At 40.1% G+C, this 25,239-nt stretch overlaps 1 protein-coding gene across 2 annotated transcripts in view; it reads right to left on the reverse strand.

Annotated features, from left to right (window-relative positions):
* LOC128698674 (MAM and LDL-receptor class A domain-containing protein 1) overlaps nt 1-25,239 on the reverse strand; it is a 696,795-nt gene that overhangs the window by 402,756 nt on the left and 268,800 nt on the right. For both annotated transcript variants that reach the window (XM_070084847.1, XM_070084846.1), the window contains exons 36-37: nt 11,190-11,409; nt 7,050-7,234 (exon numbers count right to left, since the gene is read on the reverse strand). In XM_070084847.1, the coding sequence (XP_069940948.1) occupies nt 7,050-7,234; nt 11,190-11,409 (405 nt within the window). The remainder of the gene's footprint in view (nt 1-7,049; nt 7,235-11,189; nt 11,410-25,239) is intronic.

A 25,239-nucleotide genomic window follows, 5' to 3' on the forward strand; every position in this document is an offset into this window, starting at 1 on the left:
CAAAAAAGGTTTGCACTTCAAGCCACTTTGCACACATTTCTTTAATCTTTGTAGTAGGCAACTTCTTCAATTTCTCTCTCCCCTCCTCTGAACCAGTTTCCTCAGGTCTGGCCTCTTGCTCTTGAAGTTGATCTATCAGCTCATCAGTGGTTAGTTCTTCATTGTCCTCCTCCACCAACTCTTCCACATCATCCCCACTAACCTCCAACCCCAAGGACTTTCCCAATGCCACAATGGATTCCTCAAGTGGCATAATCCTCTCAGGGTTAGCCTCAAACCCTTCAAAATCCCTTTTGTCTACACATTCTGGCCACAGTTTCTTCCAAGCAGAGTTCAAGGTCTTCTTAGTCACTCCCTCCCAAGCCTTACCTATAAGGTTTACACAATTGAGGATATTAAAGTGCTCTCTCCAAAACTCTCTTAGAGTCAGTTGAGTTTCTGAGGTCACTACAAAGCACCTTTCAAACAGAGCTTTTGTGTACAGTTTTTTGAAGTTTGCAATAACCTGCTGGTCCATGGGCTGCAGGAGAGGAGTGGTATTAGGAGGCAAAAACTTGACCTTAATGAAGCTCATGTCCCCATAAAGTCGCTCTGCCACGTCTGTAGGATGACCAGGGGCATTGTCTAACACCAGGAGGCACTTAAGTTCTAATTTCTTTTCAGTTAGGTAATCTTTCACATTGGGGGCAAATGCATGGTGTAACCAGTTATAGAAAAAGTCCCTAGTGACCCATGCCTTACTGTTTGCCCTCCACAGCACACACAAATTATCCTTGAGGACATTCTTTTGCCTGAACGCTCTGGGAGTTTCAGAGTGATACACTAATAAAGGCTTAACTTTGCAATCACCACTAGCATTGGCACACATCAACAAAGTAAGCCTGTCTTTCATAGGCTTATGTCCTGGGAGTGCCTTTTCCTCCTGAGTAATGTAGGTCCTGCTTGGCATTTTCTTCCAGAACAGGCCTGTTTCATCACAATTAAACACTTGTTCAGGTTTCAGTCCTTCACTGTCTATGTACTCCTTGAATTCCTGCACATATTTTTCAGCCGCTTTGTGGTCCGAACTGGCAGCCTCACCATGCCTTATCACACTATGGATGCCACTACGCTTCTTAAATCTCTCAAACCAACCTTTGCTGGCCTTAAATTCACTCACATCATCACTAGTTGCAGGCGTTTTTTTAATTAAATCCTCATGCAACTTCCTAGCCTTTTCACATATGATCGCTTGAGAGACGCTATCTCCTGCTAGCTGTTTTTCATTTATCCACACCAATAAGAGTCTCTCAACATCTTCCATCACTTGCGATCTTTGTTTCGAAAACACAGTTAAACCTTTGGCAAGAACAGCTTCCTTGATTGTCTTTCTGGTGCCCACAATAGTAGCGATGGTTGATTGGGGTTTCTTGTACAACTTGACCAGGTCGGCGATACGCACTCCACTTTCATACTTATCAATGATCTCTTTCTTCATTTCTATTGGAATTCTCACCCTTATTGGTGTACGGTTGGCACTAGAAGCTTTCTTGGGGCCCATGGTCACTTATTTTCCAGAAACAGCACCGAAAACACTGTAATAATACGAAATATTCCGATTGTATGCTTGGATGTTACCGCGGAGGCTGGCTGGTAAACAATGGCACGGGTGGCACATGTGAGGCTGGCTGAGGGCGCACATTGGACGCGTCTTGGACGAAAATTGGTGAGCGGGTTTTTAATCGGTATGCGCGGCAAAATTTTTGCGATTAAAGCAAGCGGTATGCGGATTAATCGCTATGTGATGCCATCGTTATGCGGGGGTCCACTGTACGTCAAAAAGCCTGGGTCGTAAGCCGTACTAGTACGTCCGAAACCCTCAAAGGGTTAATTAAAAAACAAAAAACACTCAGAGTTTTTTTTCTCATTATGCACTGCATGCTCAAGGATTTTTTTTATATGGTGCACAGTGACCACACAGACCCATTCTGTCACATGTGAGCCTACCAGCTTTCTCCTGCTTGATTTGAAGCCGCTAGAATTTATGAGTATATATAAGTCAAACACGGTACCTCGTAAGACGTATATATACGACCGAAACAGTCAAGGGGGTTAATCAAAAAAAAAAAAACATTTTTTTTTTCAAAATATTCGGAGCACTGGGTGAGAACGTAGATATATATTTGGACAGTTAAGGAGTTAAAGGAGGGGTTTGGGATAGTGGCTGTTGGAAGTGACATCTAAACTATTGCATCCGAGCACCTCTGCAAAGGCAGTGATTATATGTGAATGATGGTGAAAGTTTTGAATGACGGTGGAAAGTGTTTCTTTCTTTTTTGGGTCACACTGCCTTGGTAGGAGACAGCCGACATGTTAGAAAATTAAGTAAAAAAATTTTTGACCTCTTGACAAAGATTGGGAAGACAACTGCTGCTGTCAAGTTACTGGTAGTAGGTTTCATGATTAAGACCAATAATAGCTGGTTATTGCAATTTGCAAAGACTACTTGGTAAGCTGTTTCCTCACTGCACCAACTAAACAAGCTACTGATTTTACTCAGAAAGCTATGGTCTTAATAGAGATCCATGTCTGGCAACCTGGTCTCAAACCATCAGATTTTAACAGAAAAGAACTGAAGATTTTCAGATCAAATGTCATTTAGAATTAACATATAATGCTTGTCATTAAAGTATGCTGGCCACCCCATCTCAAATGACAACCACAAAAAAAAAGTAAACTCTTGAGCCTTAGGACATCCTTCAACCATTATGAAGTGATTCATGCACATACTTTAAGCTTTCATAGGGTACATTCTCCCACAAGTCACAGATGGCAACCACTAGCTGTGGGAAGGGGGCTGATGTCCTTTCCCTGTAGATTTCTCTATCACTGGCCAGAGGTTCTCAATGAGGTTCAAGTCTGGGGAATTTCCTGACCACTCATCAAAGAAGGGTACTTCCCAGTCATAAAGTCAATGAACAACTGATTTCGTGGTATGGCAAGGAGCACTGTCTTGCGTAAAAATCTTTGCACCACACTGAGTGAAGGATTCAGAAATTATCTTAGAGCAATTCTAGATAAGTTATTATGGTTAAAGTTAGTGAGGCCCTTTTCCTAGATTTCCCTGGATGTCATCACCATCTCCCTGATAGAACCAATTCAACCAGGTCCTCATAGAATGCTCACACATGCAGATCGATGGCTTCTACCGTTTCTTTCATTTGATGACCTGCCTTATGTAATTCAATGATCTGTGGAATTGTCTCTTTTGTCAGTGACTTAATCCTGTCCATATTTATCTGTCTATAGCCAAAAAAATCCAACAAACTTAACATTCAAGCCAACACAGTACAGGGAGACCATGGACACAAATCTATCTATCCAACAAGCCTAGAAGGCACCTAAGATGCAGCCAGTAGCCTTAGAGAATCCTGAAACATCCTGCTACAAGTTTTCAGGCTGGCATACTTTTTGTTGCACTGAGTACAGTAGTCCCCCCAAATTTGCGAGGGTTAAGTTCCAAGACCACCCACAAATTTGGAAAAAACCCAAATTCTGGACGCAGTTAAAAATATGCCTATTTTTATAGTTTAAGCCCTAAATATGCCCCAAAACACTTTAATTTAATTTCAAACTCAGCTTCATACATCACTCTTAAAAAAAAAAGAAAATAAAGATAAACCCATATACAGTACTGTACTGCTATGTCTTCCACAGTGCTAGAATGTACAATACCGATATTACCCCCATATGTACTGAAATTCATGTAAGCCCATTTTCTTTGGTATACTGTAATTCATGCAACCCCATTTTCTTTGGTATACATACAGTAAATATACATTAATCATTTCATTTATACAGTACAGCCTCTCCTCATTTAACGACGGAGTTCCGTTCCTAACACCACATCAGTAAATGAGTTTGTCGGTAAGTGAGGAGCATAGTATAATGGTAATTGGTTTGTGTCAACCATCTTTGATATTGTTTTAATGTCACTTTTGCACCATTGATAACATTTCTGGCATATTTTTAAATGTTTATACAGTAGTGTACTCCATATTGTAATAAACAGAATTGAGGAAATCAGCTCTAATATACATTATTTAGGCATGCACACTGGTCAGAGAGCCAGTTGTAAGTCCGAGTCATCAGTAAACTAGTACGTCGCTAAGTAAGGAGAGGCTGTATTATATTTTATATGGGAATTTTGCTGAATTTACATTAATAGTATTTGTGTTACAAAATTATTAAATTATATTTTTCTTAATATTTAGCATCAAACTGCATTAAAAATTATATATTGCCACAAAAAAAGCCAAAAAAAAAAAATCCTGCGAATTTGCGTGGCTTTCCGTGAACAATTAATAGTTAGGTTCTAAGGAAAAATCCACAAATTATTGAAGCCGTGAATTCGGAATCATGAATTCGCGGGGTCCAATGTACTGTGTATTATTATAATTATCTCTATATATTTTAGTAATTCTAGGCTGTAGGTTGGTAGACAGCAACCGCCCAGGGAGGTACAGTACTACCGTCCTGCCAAGTGAGTGTAAAACGGAAACCTGTAATTGTTTTACATGATGGTAGAATTGCTGGTGTCGTTTTTCTGTCTCATAAACATGCAAGATTTCAGGTACATCTTGCTACTTCTTCTTACACTTAGGTCACACTACACATACATGTACAAGCATATATATATATCCTAGGTAGTAGGTTGGTAAACAGCAACCGCCCAGGGAGGTACTACCGTCCTTCCAAGTAAGTGTACAACGAAAACCTGTAATTGTTTTACATGATGGTAGGATTGCTGGTGTCTTTTGTCTGTCTCATAAACATGCAAGATTTCAGGTATGTCTTGCTTCTTCTACTTACACTTAGGTCACACTACACATTCATGTACAAGCATATATATACACACCCCTCTGGGTATTCTTCTATTTTCTTTCTAGTTCTTGTTCTTGTTTATTTCCTCTTATCTCCATGGGGAAGTGGAACAGAATTCTTCCTCCGTAAGCCATGCGTGTTGTAAGAGGCTACTAAAATGCCGGGAGCAAGGGGCTAGTAACCCCTTCTCCCGTATAAATTACTAACTTTAAAAAGTTAAACTTTCGTTTTTCTGTTTGGAACACCCTGCCTTGGTGGGATACGGCTGGTGTGTTGAAAGATATATATATATATATATACACACCCCTCTGGGTTTTCTTCTATTTTCTTACTAGTTCTTGTTCTTGCTTATTTCCTGTTATCTCCATGGGATGGAACAGAATTCTTCCTCTGTAAGCCATGTGTGTTGTAAGAGGTGACTAAAATGCTGGGAGCAAGGGGCTAGTAACCCCTTCTCCTGTATAAATTACTAAATTTAAAAAGAGAAACTTTTGTTTTTCTTTTTGGGCCACCTTGCCTCGGTGGGATACGGCCGGTTTGTTGAAAGAAAGAAGAAAGATTATAGTAATATGCTTTTCATATCATATTAGTTATCATCTTTCCCACATCATATTTTATATCAGATATAAATTACACCCTATTACTATTTCACAATATTCAGGCTTGAATTTTTCTGCCACAGTCCCAAATACAAAAGGAGCACTGACTTACTCTATTAAATAGATCCAAGCTCATCCCACAAAAAATTGTGTTCTATATAATAATTTTGTCAGCGCTCTAGCCCTGCATTTTTAAATATCCACTGTAAATAATTCTTGCTTATTTCGGGTATTACATGCTTTAAAAAATTCCTTTCTCATTATTAAATTTCTCTGAAAACATCTGAAACTCTAATAACCACTGTTCATGCATTAATATTAATGGTACTTTTTTAACCCTTTCAGGATTTTGGCCGTACTAGTACGGCTTACAAGCCAGGGTTTTTGACGTACTAGTATGCCTAAATTCTAGCGCCCTCAAATCTAGTGAGAGAAAGCTGGTAGGCCTACATATGGAAGAATGGGTCTATGTGGTCAGTGTGCACAGTATTAAAAAATCCTGCAGCACACAGTGTGTAATGAGAAAAAAAAAACTTTGAACGTGTTTTTGAATTAAAACAGCAAATTTGCACTATATTTTCGTATGGTATTTATTGTTGTATTCTAGTTTTCCTGGCCTCATTTTATAGAATGGAAGACATATTACAGAATTAAGATGATTTTGACTGGTTTTACAAAGAAAAGTACCTTGAAATTGAGCTCAAAGTAGCAGAAATGTTCAATTTTTACCAAAGTTCAAAAGTAAACAAATCATGCTATGCATCCAATACACACTGGTGAGTCTAATATTCTTTCACAAGTGCGCTGATATTATTTATACCATTTCTTCATCAATGCAGTAGTCTGCATAACCGTAAATCTTCTATTTTTTTGTAAGAATAAAAATTCAGGAAAGCAAAAGAATGTAAGAGGGGCATGGGGATGTGACTAATGAACAAAGGAAATGTTATTTTAGTGCCAGGAATGTCTTTCTTGTTTATTCTGGACCCTATTCGGAAATTGGCATCTTTTGAAATTTGTGTGAAATTGGCAAAATTGCTAAATTCTGACCACTGTATTGGATAGTTGAAATCGGTAAATGGGTGTTTTTTTGTACTCATTTGATAGAAAAAAATGGAGTTCTAGCAAAATAGTTATGATTTTTGTCAACAAGTATACTGGAATTGGCCAAAAATAGGGCTCAAAGTGGGCAAAATCGCTGATGCGTAAACATCGTCGAGACCGCTAACTTCGCGAGAGCATAATTCCGTAAGTTTTCCATCAAATTTCATACTTTTGGTGTCATTATGATCGGGAAAAGATTCTCTATCTTTTCATAAGAAAAAATGATTTTTTTTTTTTTAAATTTGGCCGGCCCTGAGAACAAGTCTCTGAGAGGGCCTGTCGACCCTGAAAGGGTTAAGTCATAGAATTCAATATTTCTAACAATTAATAGGCTTTGCTGCTTTAAAAACAGATGAAATATCAACAGTTATCAACAGACTCATAATTCAACAATAAAAACTGAAGATATATATCAACTAAGTTTAGTCATCTCTAAATTCTGATAGATTAATTAACAAACTGTTAACTTTAAAAAGCACTTACCAGTGGTCCATTTATTAGTTTCCAAATTCTGCCATAAGCAAATACCATCCTCAAAGTCACAGGATACTGGGTCAGGACAAGCACCAGGTCCCATGATATAATCATCAATACCTATAAATCCACCATTATGCTCAACTACAACTTTAAGCTCTATTTGCCATACCCCTGCAGCCAAAACTGACATCCTGAAAAAAATTAGTTTCAATTTTACAACTAATGGCAAAATAATCTTTAAACCTAGAAAGTTTTGGTGTTTCTCATGTACAATGGTACCTCAGTCCTCTTCATTAATTTGCCTATTATCAGCCTAAATTCTGTTGCTTGAGTAACTTCCTGAATATCAGTCACAGTTTAGGGTTGTTGCAGTTCAGAGGGTCATTTGAACTATGATGCTCTTGTACTATGGAAAGACAACTAGAGAATAAGTTATGGTGAATGTGATGTCCCTGTGTTTCTGGAAAAAAACTGGAAAATGTTTCCTACTTTAGGTGACTCTCTTGGTTATCAACTAGTGAATAAGTTTCCTAGTGTGGGTCACCTTGTTTTGGTGACTAATATGTTATAAAGAAAAAAAACTTACTCCTACACTTTGGTGCACAAAGAACTGCACAAGTCCTTTATAAGTGTTTCCATCACTCATGTAGGTACTGATATAAAGACAGCTGAGTCACTGAGGCTGTCATCATGTTAAAATTAGTATTAGAACTCAATAGCAATGACTCAGATATTTGTCACAATTTATCCACATTTAGATGTTATTTTCATTATTAAAATATTTTTTGTTTTTTTTTCAACATATTGGCCATCTCTCACCGAGGCAGGGTGACCCCAAAAAAAAAAAAGCAACACTTTCACCATCATTCACACATAATCAGCATCTTTGCAGAGGCACTCGGATACGATAGTTTAGTTGTCACTCCAAACAGCCAATATCCCAAACCACTCTTTAAAAGTACAAGCATTATACTTTCCACCTCCAGGATTCAAGTCCAGCTATCCAGTTTCCATGAGTCCCTTCATAAAATATGACCCTGCTCATACTCCAACAGCTTGTAAGGTCCCAAAAACTAAAATGCTTAGATGTGTCTGCTGCATGTCCAAGCCTCGTGCACACAAGACCCCTTTTTACCCCCTCCCTCCATTCTTTAAAAATAAATAATATAACATATATGGACATACAGTTTCCTTTCAACTGAATTATATTCATATTTATATGTCATTTATATGGCATATGATAGAGTGGATAGGGAAGCAATGTGGCAGATGTTGCAAGTACAAGGTAAGTTACTAAATGCTATAAAGAGTTTTTATGAGGTTAGTGAGGCTCAGGTTAGGGTGTGTAGAAGAGAGGGAGACTACTTCCCGGTAAAAGTAAGTCTTAGACAGGGATGTGTAATGTCACCATGGTTGTTTAATATATTTATAGACGGGGTTGTAAAAAAAGTAAATGCTAGGGTGTTCGCGAGAGGGGTGGGATTAAATTATGGGGAATCAAATACAAAATGGGAATTGACACAGTTGCTTTTTGCTGATGATACTGTGCTTATGGGAGATTCTAAAGAAAAATTGCAAAGGTTAGTGGACGAGTTGGGAGTGTGTGCAAAGGTAGAAAGTTGAAAGTGAACATAGAAAAGAGTAAGGTGATGAGGGCATCAAATGCTTTAGATAAAGAAAAATTGGATATCAAATTGGGGAGGAGGAGTATGGAAGAAGTGAATGTTTTCAGATACTTGGGAGTTGACGTGTCGGCGGATGGATTTATGAAGGATGAGGTTAATCATAGAATTAATGAGGGAAAAAAGGTGAGTGGTGCATTGAGGTATATGTGGAGACAAAAAATGTTATCTATGGAGGCAAAGGGAATGTATGAAAGTATAGTACCAACACTCTTATATGGGTGTGAAGTTTGGGTTGTGAATGCAGCAGCGAAGAGGCAGTTGGAGGCAGTGGAGATGTCCTGTCTAAGGGCAATGTGTGGTGTAAATATTATGCAGAAAATTTGGAGTGTGGAAATTAGGAGAAGGTGTGGAGTTAATAAAGGTATTAGTCAGAAGGCTGAAGAGCGGTTGTTGAGGTGGTTTAGTCATTTAGAGAGAATGGATCAAAGTAGAATGACATGGAGAGCATTTAAATCTGCAGGAGAAGGAAGGTGGGGTAGGGGTTGTCCTCGAAAAGGTTGGAAGGAAGGGGTTAGGGAGGTTTTGTGGGCAAGGGGCTTGGACTTCCAGCAGGCGTGCGTGAGCATGTTCAACAGGAGTGAATGGAGACGAATGGTATTTGGGACCTGACGATCTGTTGGAGTGTGAGCAGGGTAATATTTAGTGAAGGGATTCAGGGAAACCGGTTATTTTTATATAGCCGGACTTGAGTCCTGGAAATGGGAAGTACAATGCCTGCACTCTAAAGGAGGGGTTTGGGATATTGGCAGTTTGGAGGGATATGTTGTGTATCTTTATACGTATATGCATCTAAGCTGTAGTGTTCTGATCACCTCTGCAAAAACAGTAATTATGTGTGAATGAGGTGAAAGAGTTGAATGATGATGAAAGTATTTTCTTTTTGGGGATTTTCTTTCTTTTTGGGTCACCCTGCCTCGGTGGGAGAAGGCCGACTTGTTAAAAAAAAAAAAAAATTATATGACATGTAGGCAAAGGGCTTGAACTTCCAGCAAGTGTTAGGAGTGAATGGAGATGAATGGTTTCTGGGACTTGACAAGCTGTTGGAGTGTGAGCAGGGTAATATTTTGTGAAGGGATTCAGGGAAACCGGTTAGCCGGCCTTGTGTCCTAGAGGTGGGAAGTACAATGCTTGCACTTTGGGATACTGACTGTCTGGAGGGACATCTAAACTGTCGTATCTGAGCGCCTCTACAAAGACAGTGATTATGTATGAATGATGGTGACAGTGTTGAACAATGATGAAAGTTTTTTTTTTCTTTTTGGGTCACCCTGCTGCACTATTATGTTCACAACAAGTGAACAACAACAAAGGCCGATTAACATGGACAAACTTGAATAATAAAGAGATTAACCTAGTGAAACTTTCATAGAAAGATTTAAAGATTCCTAAGTTATAATGCAGTGGTACTAATATGAAAATCTTGCATACCTGTATGCACAGTATTTTCATAATTAATATAATAACCTTTGTCACTTCTCTTCAGAATCCCCTAAGAGAACTGTGTCATCAGCAAACAGCAACTGACATAGCTCTCACTTTGTATCAAATACAACATCTCTTAATCCTACACCTCTCTACACCCTAGCATTCACTTCTTTCACATTTCCATTTATAAATAGGTTAAATAATCAAGGTAATATTACATATCTCTGTCTAAGGCCCACTTTTACAGGAAAATAATCACTTTTCTACTCCATACCTTAACTTGAGCCTCACTCTTTGCTTAATAACCTTTTGCTGCTTGTAGTATTTGTTACTTCTTTCATATACTTGCAATACCTGCCACAGTGTGTGCCCCTATCCACTATATATAAAATGTCTGTTTTAAATAAACAAACACAACAAAAATTTCTTACCTTCATCTAAACACTGTTCACATATATCCTTTGTTTTTTTGAGGATATACTACTATGCATTCATTCATGCACTAATGATATGTATCTAATAAAATCTGTTCCAAAAAACTCAAGACATTTTTATTGAAAAAAATTTCACCAGAAGTGGCTTCTTCAGTCCAGAAGAAGTCATTTATGGCAAAATGTTTCCTCAATAAATGTCTTGAATGTGCATATGTGTCTCTATTTATATACTATCAGTATTACCATAGCTCTCCAGTCATTTCTCAGACACAGCACTAGAGACAGACATTTTTTTTACAAACATTCTTTCTCTCCACCTAAGAGAAAACAGCCTTAGCTTTTCTATAAGACTACATCAAGATTGTAGTATCAAGATCCACTCCACACCACCTCACCAATTCTAGACACCTGTTCTCTCCACTACCTTCTAGAATGCTAGGAAAAACTTTCAGTGCTCTCTAGGACTAAAGAAGTCACTTGTGGCAAAATGTTTCCTCAGTAAATGATTTGAACTGTGCATGTATGTCTTTATACTGTTGGTATCACCATAATTCTCCAGAGTGACAATAATCTATCATTTGATTTAATACTTATTTACTGACCTCACACCAGTCCATGTATCAAATGGAGCAGAGAATTCCCCAAGTAAGATGGCTTCAGGAATCTCTTGAGTATGAAGCCAAACCTGCAGCACACCAGTCTTACTGGAGGTGAAGTACACAAGAGCTACACAAGCTTCAGGTAATTCAGAGACTACAGGAGCAGCAAGGCTTGCATAAGCTCCAGAATTACTCTTACTGGAGTCAACGTATAAGTAGTGCCCTGTATGACAGAAATGCATTAGATAAAAACAAAAAAAGTTTATGTTAGGTAAAAGGACACAAGTGCAACTAATGTGATATTTTTCTGTGGCAATGTTTCACTCTCCAGAAGCTTTATTGAGCCATTACAAACAATACATGAACACAGAGGGTATATATAGGTTTAGAGTGAGGTGTAATTTTAAAATCACTTTTATGAAAGAAACTGGAATAATAATAATAGTAGTAGTAGTAGTAGTAGTAGTAGTAGTAGTAGTAGTAGTAGTAGTAGTAGTAGTAGTAGTAGTAGTAGTAGTAGTAGTAGTAGTAGTAGTAGTAGTAGTAGTAGTAGTAGTAGTAGTAGTAGTAGTAGTAGTAGTAGTAGTAGTAGTAGTAGTAGTAGTAGTAGTAGTAGTAGTAGTAGTAGTAGTAGTAGTAGTAGTAGTAGTAGTAGTAGTAGTAGTAGTAGTAGTAGTAGTAGTAGTAGTAGTAGTAGTAGTAGTAGTAGTAGTAGTAGTAGTAGTAGTAGTAGTAGTAGTAGTAGTACATGTGGTAGAAAAATCAACTTGTACATGAGTAAAAAGGTATAAAAGCTTATAGCTTGGGTAGCATAAGAAAAGGGTGAACAAATATTTCTGTTAGTTGTTGGATTCGAGAAGGCCTGTTTCAGTGTTCCTCTACTGTTATGTTCTTGTGTAGTATTAGCAGCGGTAACTATGTGATGTTTTGAGGAGGATTCTTGCTAATGCTCCAGAGATAATGAAGCTGCCTTTATTTTGCTTAATTGTGTCAGAAACAGCGATTAATGATAATTAACCCTTAAACTGTCCACACGTAGATATACGTTGATGTGTGGCAGGTTCCGAATGTAGATCAACGTTTTATTTTTCATTCCTTCAAAATTGGCGCAATAGGCCTGAGTCGCCTAGGCATGAGAGAATGAGTTTGTGCACTCAGTGTACGCAGATTGAAAAAAATTGGGGATGCTGGGGTACCTCATGGTAACACCAGTTAGTTTCAGCTCCATCTTGGGTCAATAACATGGCAAACCCCATGATTCACTGACACCTCATCGTATTAACACTACTATTCTCGGAAAGTGATACAGAACGCGAGTTTAATGGTTTTGACTCCGAAATAGCGACTAAAAATCAAGGAATTAGTGAAACTTTTGTTGATAACCCAGATGACTCTCAGGCCATGACCTCTGGGGTGGCCAGTGTGGATAGTGTGGACAGTGTGGCCATACCAGACCCTCAGCCCAGCACTTCTGAGGTGGCCAGTGTGGCTAATGTGGCCAGTGTGGCTAATGTGGCCAGTGTGGCCACAACAGACTCTCAGCCCATGACCTCTGGGGTGGCTAGTGTGGACAGTGTGGCCATACCAGACCCTCAGTCCAGCACTTCTGAGGTGGCCAGTGTGGCTAATGTGGCCAGTGTGGCCACAACAGACCCTCAGCCCAGCACCTCTGGGGTTGCTAGTGTTACTTCCCAAAGGCAACTCTGCAAGAGAAAATTATCATTTTCCCTGCTTTTGGGTGATGACGATAGTGAAAGAAGTGATATAAGTGATGATGATGAAATTGATTTTATGCCGATAGACAATTCGTCGAGTGAAAGTGATTATCATTATTCCCCAGTGAAATGTACTTTTAGGCGTCGTAACCTATGTTCAGGCAGTGTGCCATATGTAGTCAGCAGCAAGGGTCATGGCAGATCACGATCCAAAACCCCAGCCACTGATAGTGATAGTGATAATGATGGTGAATATGCTGGGATGGAGGAAGAGGGGGATGGCATGGTGCCTGGACCTCATGGCGCAGTGGGTGGGCAGACAAAGAACCACTCGGCACCCTCTCAACCATGTGCTGCCTCCACTCCTGTCCCCCCTCCTGCTCCCCCAAGCCCTATGCCATAGGTCATCCCTGCACCATCTGATCGCAAATGGAACTGGACAGAAAGTACACAATTTGTGCCATATCCTTTCAATTTTGATGCCAGTGGAAGTGGCATCATGCCACACTGTCCCATCACAAATGAGTCTACAGAGTTAGACTATTTTCAACTATACTTTGATGAGCCGATAATGAACCTAGTTGTTACCCAGACCAATATGTACTACCAGTATACAATGAACCACACAGATGTTTCAGAGTCTTCACGGCTGCACAGGTAGAAAGATACAACTGTGGCTGAAATGTATTTATTCCTTGGCACTGTCATGCTTATGCCACACACACATATAAGAACAATGTAGCACACTACTGGTCCACAGACCACTTCATCAGTACTTCAGTCTTCCGTGACCTCCTTCCCTGCAACAGATTCACTCTGTTGCTATGAATGTTGCACTTCTCAGACAGGAATACACCAAATAGAAATGACCTCTTATACAAAATCCAGGAATTGTTTATGTATCTGAAGCAAAAATTTAGTGCTTACTTTTATCCATTCAAGAATATTGTTGTCGACGAGTCCTTGGTCCTGTTCAATGGACGACTGTCATTCAAACAATATATACCAAGCAAACATAATCACTTTGGTATAAAACTCTTTGTTATGTGTGACTGTGAGACTGGTCTTGTGTTGGATGTCATTATCAACACAGGGAAAAATACACTCGGCAATACCAGGCGCATGTTGGGCATTTCTGGAGATGTTGTTCGCAAGATGATGGGGCCATACCTTGGCAAAGGTCATACATTGTACACAGACAACTGGTATACAAGCCCTATGCTCGCTGATTTCCTACTTGTGAACAATACCGATATATGTGGAACAGTGAGAAGAAGTAGAAAACACATGCCAAGGTTCACTGGAGGAAGTCTAGTGGAAGGGTTTCATGCCAATGACATCATGGCACTGACGTGGCATGACAAACGGGATGTGACATTGCTGTCAACCATCCACAGAAATGAGATGGTAAAAACAGACAGACTGAGCAGGTTCAACAATGAACTTATTGTAAAGCCAGCTGCTGTCATCGACTATACGAACAATATGCAACTAGTCGACAAATGTGACATGATGATAGGGTTTGTTGACTGTGTGCATAGGAGTCCTAAGTGGTACATAAAAGTGTTTTTCCACCTTGTAGACATTGCAATGCTGAATGCCTTCAACATGTATGAAATAAAGACTGGGAAGTGACAACGATATGCAGAATTCACCCTCAATGTCATCAAGCAGATAGCGAGAAAGTATGGTACCACACCTATACCTGTCACTCCACAGCAACCTGTCACCCCACAACAGCGACCTGTCACTCCACAAGAAGAGGGGGAAGTGCCCAACCGAATAATCCCTAACTGTCACTGCCTGGTAACATTACCATCTACTTCAAAGAAGAAGTACTCTCAGAAAAAGTGTGTTGAGTGTGCTTATACTTAACAGTGGCCCAGAGTGTGAAAAAACACACGATACATGTGTCAGCAATGTAGGGTGGCACTCTGTATGAATCCATTCTTCTTGGAGTACCATACAGTGGTGGACTTCTAGAAACATAAATGGGACTTGTAAATACCTTGTATATATATGTAAACAATAGCATGTGATTGAGCCAGGTGTACAAATTCATTTATCAGTGTGAACATGAGTGTTTGTGACAGTATGATTACTAATTCAGTACCAAACATTTGTGTCTAAACAAGAATTGGCTATAAAATCAAAATATCTGCAGCAAAACATTATCATAACATGAAAACAACAAAAAATAGAAACGATAAATGTTTATTATTTCTGCAAGCAGTAGTGCTCCATGTTGCCAACACCTCATCATTTAGCACCAACTTCACGGGCTTATATCTCGGTAAGTACTGACCCTAAAAAATTTTTTCATCCTATACCATTTATAAAAATGCGCTCTTCAATTTAAAAAAAAAAAAAAAAGATTTTTTTTTTTTTTAAATATTTGGAGTGCTGTGCAGGCTAACGTATATCTACGTTTGGACAGTTTAAGGGTTAAAAGGTATTTACAGTGGAACCCTGAGTTTCGGCCGCCCTGAGTATTGGCCGCTTCGAGTTTCGACCACATTTTTTGGCTAAATTTTGTCCCGAGTCTTGGCCATTGCCCTGTGTTTCAGCCGGTGTACCAGACCTGTCCGCCAACCCACGCCTGCATGCCTCCCCGTGCAGGCATTGTGAGCCAGTCTAGCTTTGTTTATCCCTGAGTGAACATTACCCTGCACACTCATCCGAACATTTCACAATAAATTCATTGTGTTTAGTGCTTGTTTATTGATTGTGACTATGAAATAAGCCACCATGGGCCCAAAAAAACTTCATAGTGGCAGTGAGGCAGTGGTTGAGGCAGTAGTTGAGGCAGTGGCTGAAGCAGTGGTGGAGACAGTGGTTTAGGCAATAATAAGTCTTCCCTCTCTCCTCCTCCCTATCTTCCAGATGCCAAAAAAGTCTTCAATAAAGGTACATAAATGTGATTTTAAATGTTTATTTAAATGTTTATGTAATGTATTACTCATTTAATACTACAAGCATGTTTTAAGTACTATATAGTACAGTGGACCCCCGAGTTTCATGATTAATCCATTCCAAAGAGCCTGCCGAAAGTCGAAATTCACGAAACTCGAAATCATTTTCCCCATAAGAAATAATGGAAATAAAATTAATCCGTTCCAAACACCCAAAAATATTAAAATAAAATTTTTTTTTTCAAATTAAATAAAGATTTATATACTGAAATCAATGAGAAATCAAGTACATGCATATAAAAAATAATAATAACATTACACTTACCTTTACTGAAGACTTCTGGGTGGATGGAAGATGGGACGAGGGGATAGGAGGAAGGTGTACACTATTGTCTAGAAGGAGAATCTCCTTCCATTAGGACTTTAGGTAGCAAGTCCTTATTTGGGGTTACTTCCCTTCTTCTTTTAATGCCACTGGGAACAACTTGAGAGTCACTGGACCCCTGTCGCACAAAATACCTGTCCAGAGAGGTCTTTTTCTGGCATTTCTTTAAGATTTCTGTGAAGTGGGACACAACACTGTCATTGTACATGTTGCAGATATGGCTTGTTTCAGCTTGGTCAGGGTGATACTTTTCAACAAAACTTTGCAACTCATTCCACATTCCACACATGTCCTTAATCAGTGAAGAAGGAACCTCCTTCACTCTCTTTTCCTCCTCCTCTGAAGCAAGTTCCTCGGCTGTGGCCTGATGCTGTTCCAGTTGAAGCTCTTGCAGTTCGTCAGTGGTTAGCTCTTCCCTGTGGTCCTCCACCAACTCTTCCACATCTCTGTCACTCACCTCCAACCCCATGGACTTGCCCAATGCCACAACACCTTCCACAACAGGCAGAGGGTCGGCAGGGACAGGGTCTGCCTCAAACCCTTCAAAATCCCTCTGGACCGTGTTCCTCACTTTATTTACCAAAGGGCTTGCACTAGCTTTCCTCGGGTCCATGATGACTTATTTAGCAGTTGCAAGCACAAAAAACAATGGATTATTATGAAACGTATTGTATGAACCCACGGGGTGATGGTCACGTGTTGGTAAACAATGGCACACCGAGCGTGAATGGCGTGGGAGACTGGCTTGGTGTGTGTGGTGATGGGTGGACGGGTACCGGATGGTCGCCGAAACGCGAGTCTAATCACGAAACTCGAGGCCGAATTTTGCCAAAAAAACTCGCCGATTGTCGAATTTCACCAAAGTGAATATTTTTGTGGGTCTGGAATGGACCAATTATATTTACATTATTTCTTACAGGAAATATTGCTTCGACTTTCGGCCGTTTCAAGTTTAGGCCTAGCTCCTGGAACAGATTATGGCCGAAACTTGGGGTTCCACTGTACACCTGTGGAAATTAGGTTCATTGATTACAAGTCAGGCATCACTGAATATCAAGAGGTGACTGGCAGAATTCCGGTGTGGTATAAATGCGTTGTTCAAGTTATCATTCCTACGTGTATTAACTCTTAAACTGTCCAAACGTAGCTCTACATTTTTTCAACATTTGAAAGTATGTAAAAAACGTAGACCTTGTTTTTCTTTTTTTTACATTTGAAAACGTGTAAAAAGCTTTGATCTACTTTTTTTTTGTTATATTTGAAAATATGTAAAAAAAACGTAGATCTACTTTTGGAGCACTACGCATGTAAACATAGATCTGTTTGGACAGTTTAGGGGTTAATGTGTTCATTGGGATGTGTTTGGAGGTTCCTTGCTCTTTCACCTACATATACAGTGGACCCCCGGTTTGCTATATTAATCCGTTCCTGAGAGCTCATCGTAAACCAAAATTATCGAAAAGCGAATCAATTTTCCCCATAAGAAATAATGGAAATCAAATTAATCCATGCAAGACACCCAAAAGTATGAAAAAAAATTTTTTACCACGTGAAATATTAAGTTTAATGCACACAAACTGAAGAAGACATGCACAGTTAGTAGTACTCTACTAACAATAGAATACATGACACTTACCTTTAATGAAGATCTGGTGATGATTGATGGGATGGGAGGAGGGGAGAGTGTCGAAGTTGTTAACGTTTAGAATGGGAATCCCCTTCCATTAGGACTTGAGGTAGCAAGTCCTTTTCCGGGGTTACTTCCTTTCTTCTTTTAATGCCACTAGGACCAGCTTGAGAGTCACTGGACCTCTGTCGCACAACAAATCTGTCCATAGAGGTCTGTACTTCCCGTTCCTTTAAGATTTGTCTAAAATGGGCCACAACATTGTCATTGTAATAGTCACCAGCACGGCTTGCAATAGCTGTGTTAGGGTGATTTTCATCCATAAAGGTTTGCAGTTCAACCCACTTTGCACACATTTCCTTAATTTTTGAAGTAGGCACAATGGATTCCACAACTGGTATAGGCTTCTCAGGGTTAGCCCCAAACCCTTCAAAATCTTTCTTAATTTCCATACTAATTCTCACCCATTTTACCACAGGGTTAGCACTAGAAGCTTTCTTGGGGCCCATGGTGACTTATTTTGCAGAAACAAGCACCAAAAACACTGTGATAATACGGAATGTACCAAATGTACCCTTAGATGCAAGCACACTGGCTGGCTTGTAAACACAGGGCCACACGTGGACACGTCTCGGACGAATCGCGTATGGCGGGTTTTTTAACGGTAACCGAGGCAAAATTTTTGTGTTAAAATGTATCGAATACCGATGCCATCGCAAACCAGGGGTCCACTGTATTCAGTCGCAGCCTTAACAAGGTATAGTGTAAACCCCTGCTCTGACTGGTTCATGGTGCTTCAATTTTATCCACATTAAGATCCCTTAAGAAGTATAATCTTTGTAAACACTGGTTTTCCACACTTTGCATTGGTCTGAAAATCATGGATTTACACTACTATGTGTTGCATAATCAAAGTTTGTGAGTTACTGCAGCCTAAATTTACACCATGCATCAATCAGCACAGAAACAAAGCAAAGGAATTACTCCTAGTGTAAAAATTGTTGGGGAATAAGCCTACTAAGTATAGTGGTACTAACACTCTTATATAGGTGTGAAGCTTGGGTTGTACATACTGCAGTGAGGAGGCAGTTGGAGGCAGTGAAGATGTCCTATCTAAGGGCAATGTGTGGTGTAAGTATTATGCAGAAAATTCGGAGTGTGGAAATTAGTCAGAGGGCTGAAGAGGGGTTGCTGAGGTGGTTTGGTCATTTAGAGAGAATGGAACATAGTAGAATGACTTGGAGGGCGTATAAATCTGTAGGGGACGGAAGGCGGTATAGGGATCATCTTCAAAAAGGTTGGAGGGAGGGGGGTAAAGGAGGTTTTGAGAGCGAGGGGCTTGGGCTTCCAGCAAGCATGGTTGAGCGTATTAGATAGGAGTGAATGGAGACAAATGGTTTTTGGGACCTGATGAGCTGCTGGAGTGTGAGCAGGGTAATATTTTGTTAAGGGATTCAGGGAAACCGGTTAGCCAGACTTGAGTCCTGGAAATGGGAAGTACAATGCCTGCACTTTCAAGGAAGGGTTTGGGATATTGGCAGTTCAGAGGGATTTCTAAACTGTCGTATCTGAGCGCTTCTGCAAAGACAGTGATAATGTATAAGTGATGGTGAAAGTGTTGAACTATGATGAAAGTTTTTTTCTTTCTTTTTGGGTCACCCTGCCTTGGTGGGGCACAAAAGTTAACAATATTTAGATAATGCTAGGGAATTTTTTTTCTTTTTGCTTTCATGGATATAGAAAAGGTACATAAGAGGATCGACAGGGGAGCAATATGGCAAATTCTGCAGGTGTATAGAATAGGTAGTAGGTTACTGAATGCTGTTAAGAGTTTTTATGATGATAGTGAGGCTCAGGTTAGGGTATATACGACAGAAGGAGATTATTTCTCAGTAAAAGTAGATCTAAGACAGGTGCATAATGTCACCATGGTTGTTTAACATATTTATTGATGGGGTGTAAAAGCAGTGAATTCTAGGGTGTTGAGGAGAGGTGTGGGATTAAATTATGTCGAATTTCATACAAAATGAGAGTTGTCTCTGTTGCTTTCTGCTAATGACTGCTTTTGGCAGATAATGAAAAGCTGCAAAGGATGGTGAACAAATTTGGGTGTGTAAAAGAAGGAAATGGAAAGTGAACAAAGGAAACAGCTGATAGGGTAAGAAACAAGTTAGGTAATGAAAGACTGGATATCAGACTGGAAGGAGGGTATATGGAGAAAGTGAATGTGTTCAGATATTTAGCAGTGGATTTGTTGGTGGATAGATATATAACGGACAAGGTGAACCTTTTTTTTAATACTTGACGTGCTGTTGGAGTGAGAGCAAAGTAACATTTATGAAGGGATTCATGGAAACCGGCAGGCCGGACTTGAGTCCTGGAGATGGGAAGTACGGTGTCTGCACTCTGAAGGAGGGGTGTTAATGTTGCAGTTTTATAAACTGTAGTATAAAGCACCCCTCTGACAAGACAGTGATGGAGTGAATGATGATGAAAGTTTTTCTTTTTCGGACCACCCTGCCTTGGTGGGAATTGGCCGATGTGTTAATAAAAAAAAAGGTGAACCTAACAATTCAAGGGAAGAAAAGGTGGGTGGAGCACTGTGGTATCGGTGGAGACAAAGAATGTTGTCAATGGAGGAAAAATTTAATAGTATAGTTTTACCAACATTCTTATTTGGGTGTGAAGCATGGGTTGTGAATGTTGCAGTGAGGAGGAGGCTGGAGGCAGTGGATATGTCATGTCTGAGGGCAATGTGTGGTGCAAATATTGTGGAGAGATTTCGTAGCTCAGAGATTAGGAGGTGGAATAAGGTTTCTAAAAGCATTATGCAGAGGGCTCAGGAGGGATGTTTGAGGTGATGTGAACATTTAGATGACTTGGAGGGTGTATAAATAAGTCTGTAGCTGAGAGAAGGCAGGGTAGGGGTTGTCCTAGGAAAGAATGGAGGGAGGGGGTAAAGGAGGTTTTGTGTGCAAGGGGGCTTGGACATCCAGTAGGCAAGTGTGAGCATGTTAAACAGAAGTGATTGGAGGTAAATGGTTGACAAGCTATTGGAGTGTGAGCAGGGTAACATTTTGTGAAAGGATTCAGGGAAACCGGTTAGCCAGACTTGAGTAATGGAGGTGGGAAGTACACTGCCTGTGCACTAAAGAAAGCTGAGGATATTTGCAGTTTGGAGGGATATCTGGCAAGATAGTGATAGACTGAATGATGGTGAAAGTTTCTTTTCCTGGTTACCCTGCCTCAGTGGGGCAGGGTGACCCAAAATATAAATATATTTATATTTTTTTAACACAGGCCTTCTCCAACTGAGGCAGGGTTACCCAAAAAAGAAACACTTTCACCATCATTCACACTATCACTTGCTTGCCCGAGATGCAAAGATATGACAGTTCAGATGCTTCTCCAAACAGCAGATATTCCAAACCATTCCTATACAGTTCAAATATTGTACTTTCCACCTCCAGGATCCAAGTCTATCTAACCAGTTTCCCTGAATCCCTTCACAAAATGTTACCCTGCTCACATCCCAACAGCTCATCAGGTCCCAAAAAGTATTTGCTTGCACTTACTCCTATCTAACATGCTCACACATGCCTGCTGCATGTCCAAGCCCCTTGCACTCAAAATCTTTACCCCCTCCCTCCATCTTTTTCTAGGACGACCCCTACCCCGCCTTTCCTCCACTACAAAATACAAATACAAAAATTTATTTCTTTGCAAAGGTTACAATGTGTGATTTTATTTCATAATTTGATTGGTACAAAGAAAGCCACCATCATGCCAGGGCATTTTGGGCAGACTTAACCTATACATAAAGACTACTTAAGTCTAGACAGGTAAAGAGTGGTAAATTTCAAATACTATTTATTATTTTACTCTATTACTATTATGAGGATTTATATAACCTCCAAGTGTTCCTATTTTGCTCCATCCTCTCTAAATGATCAAACCGCCTAAACAACTCCTCTTTTAGTAACCTTGCACCTTCTCCTGATCTCCAAACTCTGAATTCTCTGCATAATATTTACAAATAAGAGGCCATGCACCTGCATATTTCAAATCTTACCTTACTAATAGGTATCAGTATGTCACCATTAAAGACACAGCATCAACAACACAGCCACTTGATACTGGAGTTCTGCAGGGAAGTGTTGTTGGTCCCCTGCTCTTCCTCATATACATCAATGATCTTCCAAACGTATCTCGACACCTGAACCCCATTCTCTTTGCTGACGACACGACTTATGTCATCTCTCACCCTAATCTTGCAACCCTCAACACCATTGTTAATGAGGAGCTGATTAAAATATCGACTTGGATGACAGCCAATAAACTTATGCTTAACGTTGACAAAACCTACTACATTATGTTTGGTAGCAGAGCAGGAGATGCGCAAATTAACATTAAGATCGACAACACTCTAATTACCAGGCATAATGAGGGCAAATTCCTAGGCCTATACCTCGACAACAACCTGAACTTCAGCACCCATATCCAACACATAACCAAAAAAGTATCCAAAATGGTTGGGATCCTCTCCAAGATACGATACTACGTGCCGCAAACTGCCCTTCTCACACTATACCATTCACTTATATATCCATACCTCACCTATGCTATCTGTGCTTGGGATTCAACTGCAGCAACACACCTAAAGCCAATAATAACCCAACAAAAAGCCGCAGTAAGATTTTTATTATTATTTTTTATTATCACACTAACCGATTCCCACCAAGGCAGGGTGGCCCGAAAAAGAAAAACTTTCACCATCATTCACTCCATCACTGTCTTGCCAGAAGGGTGCTTTACACTACAATTTTTAAACTGCAACATTAACACCCCTCCTTCAGAGTGCAGGCACTGTACTTCCCATCTCCAGGACTCAAGTCCGGCCTGCCGGTTTCCCTGAATCCCTTCATAAATGTTACTTTGCTCACACTCCAACAGCACGTCAAGTATTAAAAACCATTTGTCTCCATTCACTCCTATCAAACACGCTCACGCATGCCTGCTGGAAGTCCAAGCCCCTCGCACACAAAACCTCCTTTACCCCCTCCCTCCAACCCTTCCTAGGCCGACCCCTACCCCGCCTTCCTTCCACTACAGACTGATACACTCTTGAAGTCATTCTGTTTCGCTCCATTCTCTCTACATGTCCGAACCACCTCAACAACCCTTCCTCACCCCTCTGGACAACAGTTTTGGTAATCCCGCACCTCCTCCTAACTTCCAAACTACGAATTCTCTGCATTATATTCACACCACACATTGCCCTCAGACATGACATCTCCACTGCCTCCAGCCTTCTCCTCGCTGCAACATTCATCACCCACGCTTCACACCCATATAAGAGCGTTGGTAAAACTATACTCTCATACATTCCCCTCTTTGCCTCCAAGGACAAAGTTCTTTGTCTCCACAGACTCCTAAGTGCACCACTCACTCTTTTTCCCTCATCAATTCTATGATTCACCTCATCTTTCATAGACCCATCCGCTGACACGTCCACTCCCAAATATCTGAATACGTTCACCTCCTCCATACTCTCTCCCTCCAATCTGATATTCAATCTTTCATCATCTAATCTTTTTGTTATCCTCATAACCTTACTCTTTCCTGTATTCACCTTTAATTTTCTTCTTTTGCACACCCTACCAAATTCATCCACCAATCTCTGCAGCTTCTCTTCAGAATCTCCCAAGAGCACAGTGTCATCAGCAAAGAGCAGCTGTGACAACTCCCACTTTGTGTGTGATTCTTTATCTTTTAACTCCACGCCTCTTGCCAAGACCCTCGCATTTACTTCTCTTACAACCCCATCTATAAATATATTAAACAACCACGGTGACATCACACATCCTTGTCTAAGGCCTACTTTTACTGGGAAAAAATTTCCCTCTTTCCTACATACTCTAACTTGAGCCTCACTATCCTCGTAAAAACTCTTCACTGCTTTCAGTAACCTACCTCCTACACCATACACTTGCAACATCTGCCACATTGCCCCCCTATCCACCCTGTCATACGCCTTTTCCAAATCCATAAATGCCACAAAGACCTCTTTAGCCTTATCTAAATACTGTTCACTTATATGTTTCACTGTAAACACCTGGTCCACACACCCCCTACCTTTCCTAAAGCCTCCTTGTTCATCTGCTATCCTATTCTCCGTCTTACTCTTAATTCTTTCAATTATAACTCTACCATACACTTTACCAGGTACACTCAACAGACTTATCCCCCTATAATTTTTGCACTCTCTTTTATCCCCTTTGCCTTTATACAAAGGAACTATGCATGCTCTCTGCCAATCCCTAGGTACCTTACCCTCTTCCATACATTTATTAAATAATTGCACCAACCACTCCAAAACTATATCCCCACCTGCTTTTAACATTTCTATCTTTATCCCATCAATCCCGGCTGCCTTACCCCCTTTCATTTTACCTACTGCCTCACGAACTTCCCCCACACTCACAACTGGCTCTTCCTCACTCCTACAAGATGTTATTCCTCCTTGCCCTATACACGAAATCACAGCTTCCCTATCTTCATCAACATTTAACAATTCCTCAAAATATTCCCTCCATCTTCCCAATACCTCTAACTCTCCATTTAATAACTCTCCTCTCCTATTTTTAACTGACAAATCCATTTGTTCTCTAGGCTTTCTTAACTTGTTAATCTCACTCCAAAACTTTTTCTTATTTTCAACAAAATTTGTTGATAACATCTCACCCACTCTCTCATTTGCTCTCTTTTTACATTGCTTCACCACTCTCTTAACCTCTCTCTTTTTCTCCATATACTCTTCCCTCCTTGCATCACTTCTACTTTGTAAAAACTTCTCATATGCTAACTTTTTCTCCCTTACTACTCTCTTTACATCATCATTCCACCAATCGCTCCTCTTCCCTCCTGCACCCACTTTCCTGTAACCACAAACTTCTGCTGAACACTCTAACACTACATTTTTAAACCTACCCCATACCTCTTCGACCCCATTGCCTATGCTCTCATTAGCCCATCTATCCTCCAATAGCTGTTTATATCTTACCCTAACTGCCTCCTCTTTTAGTTTATAAACCTTCACCTCTCTCTTCCCTGATGCTTCTATTCTCCTTGTATCCCATCTACCTTTTACTCTCAGTGTAGCTACAACTAGAAAGTGATCTGATATATCTGTGGCCCCTCTATAAACATGTACATCCTGAAGTCTACTCAACAGTCTTTTATCTACCAATACATAATCCAACAAACTACTGTCATTTCGCCCTACATCATATCGTGTATACTTATTTATCCTCTTTTTCTTAAAATATGTATTACCTATAACTAAACCCCTTTCTATACAAAGTTCAATCAAAGGGCTCCCATTATCATTTACACCTGGCACCCCAAACTTACC

The sequence above is a fragment of the Cherax quadricarinatus genome, chromosome 14 (assembly GCF_038502225.1).
Source record: "Cherax quadricarinatus isolate ZL_2023a chromosome 14, ASM3850222v1, whole genome shotgun sequence".
In the NCBI taxonomy this organism is placed as follows: Eukaryota; Metazoa; Arthropoda; class Malacostraca; order Decapoda; family Parastacidae; genus Cherax; species Cherax quadricarinatus.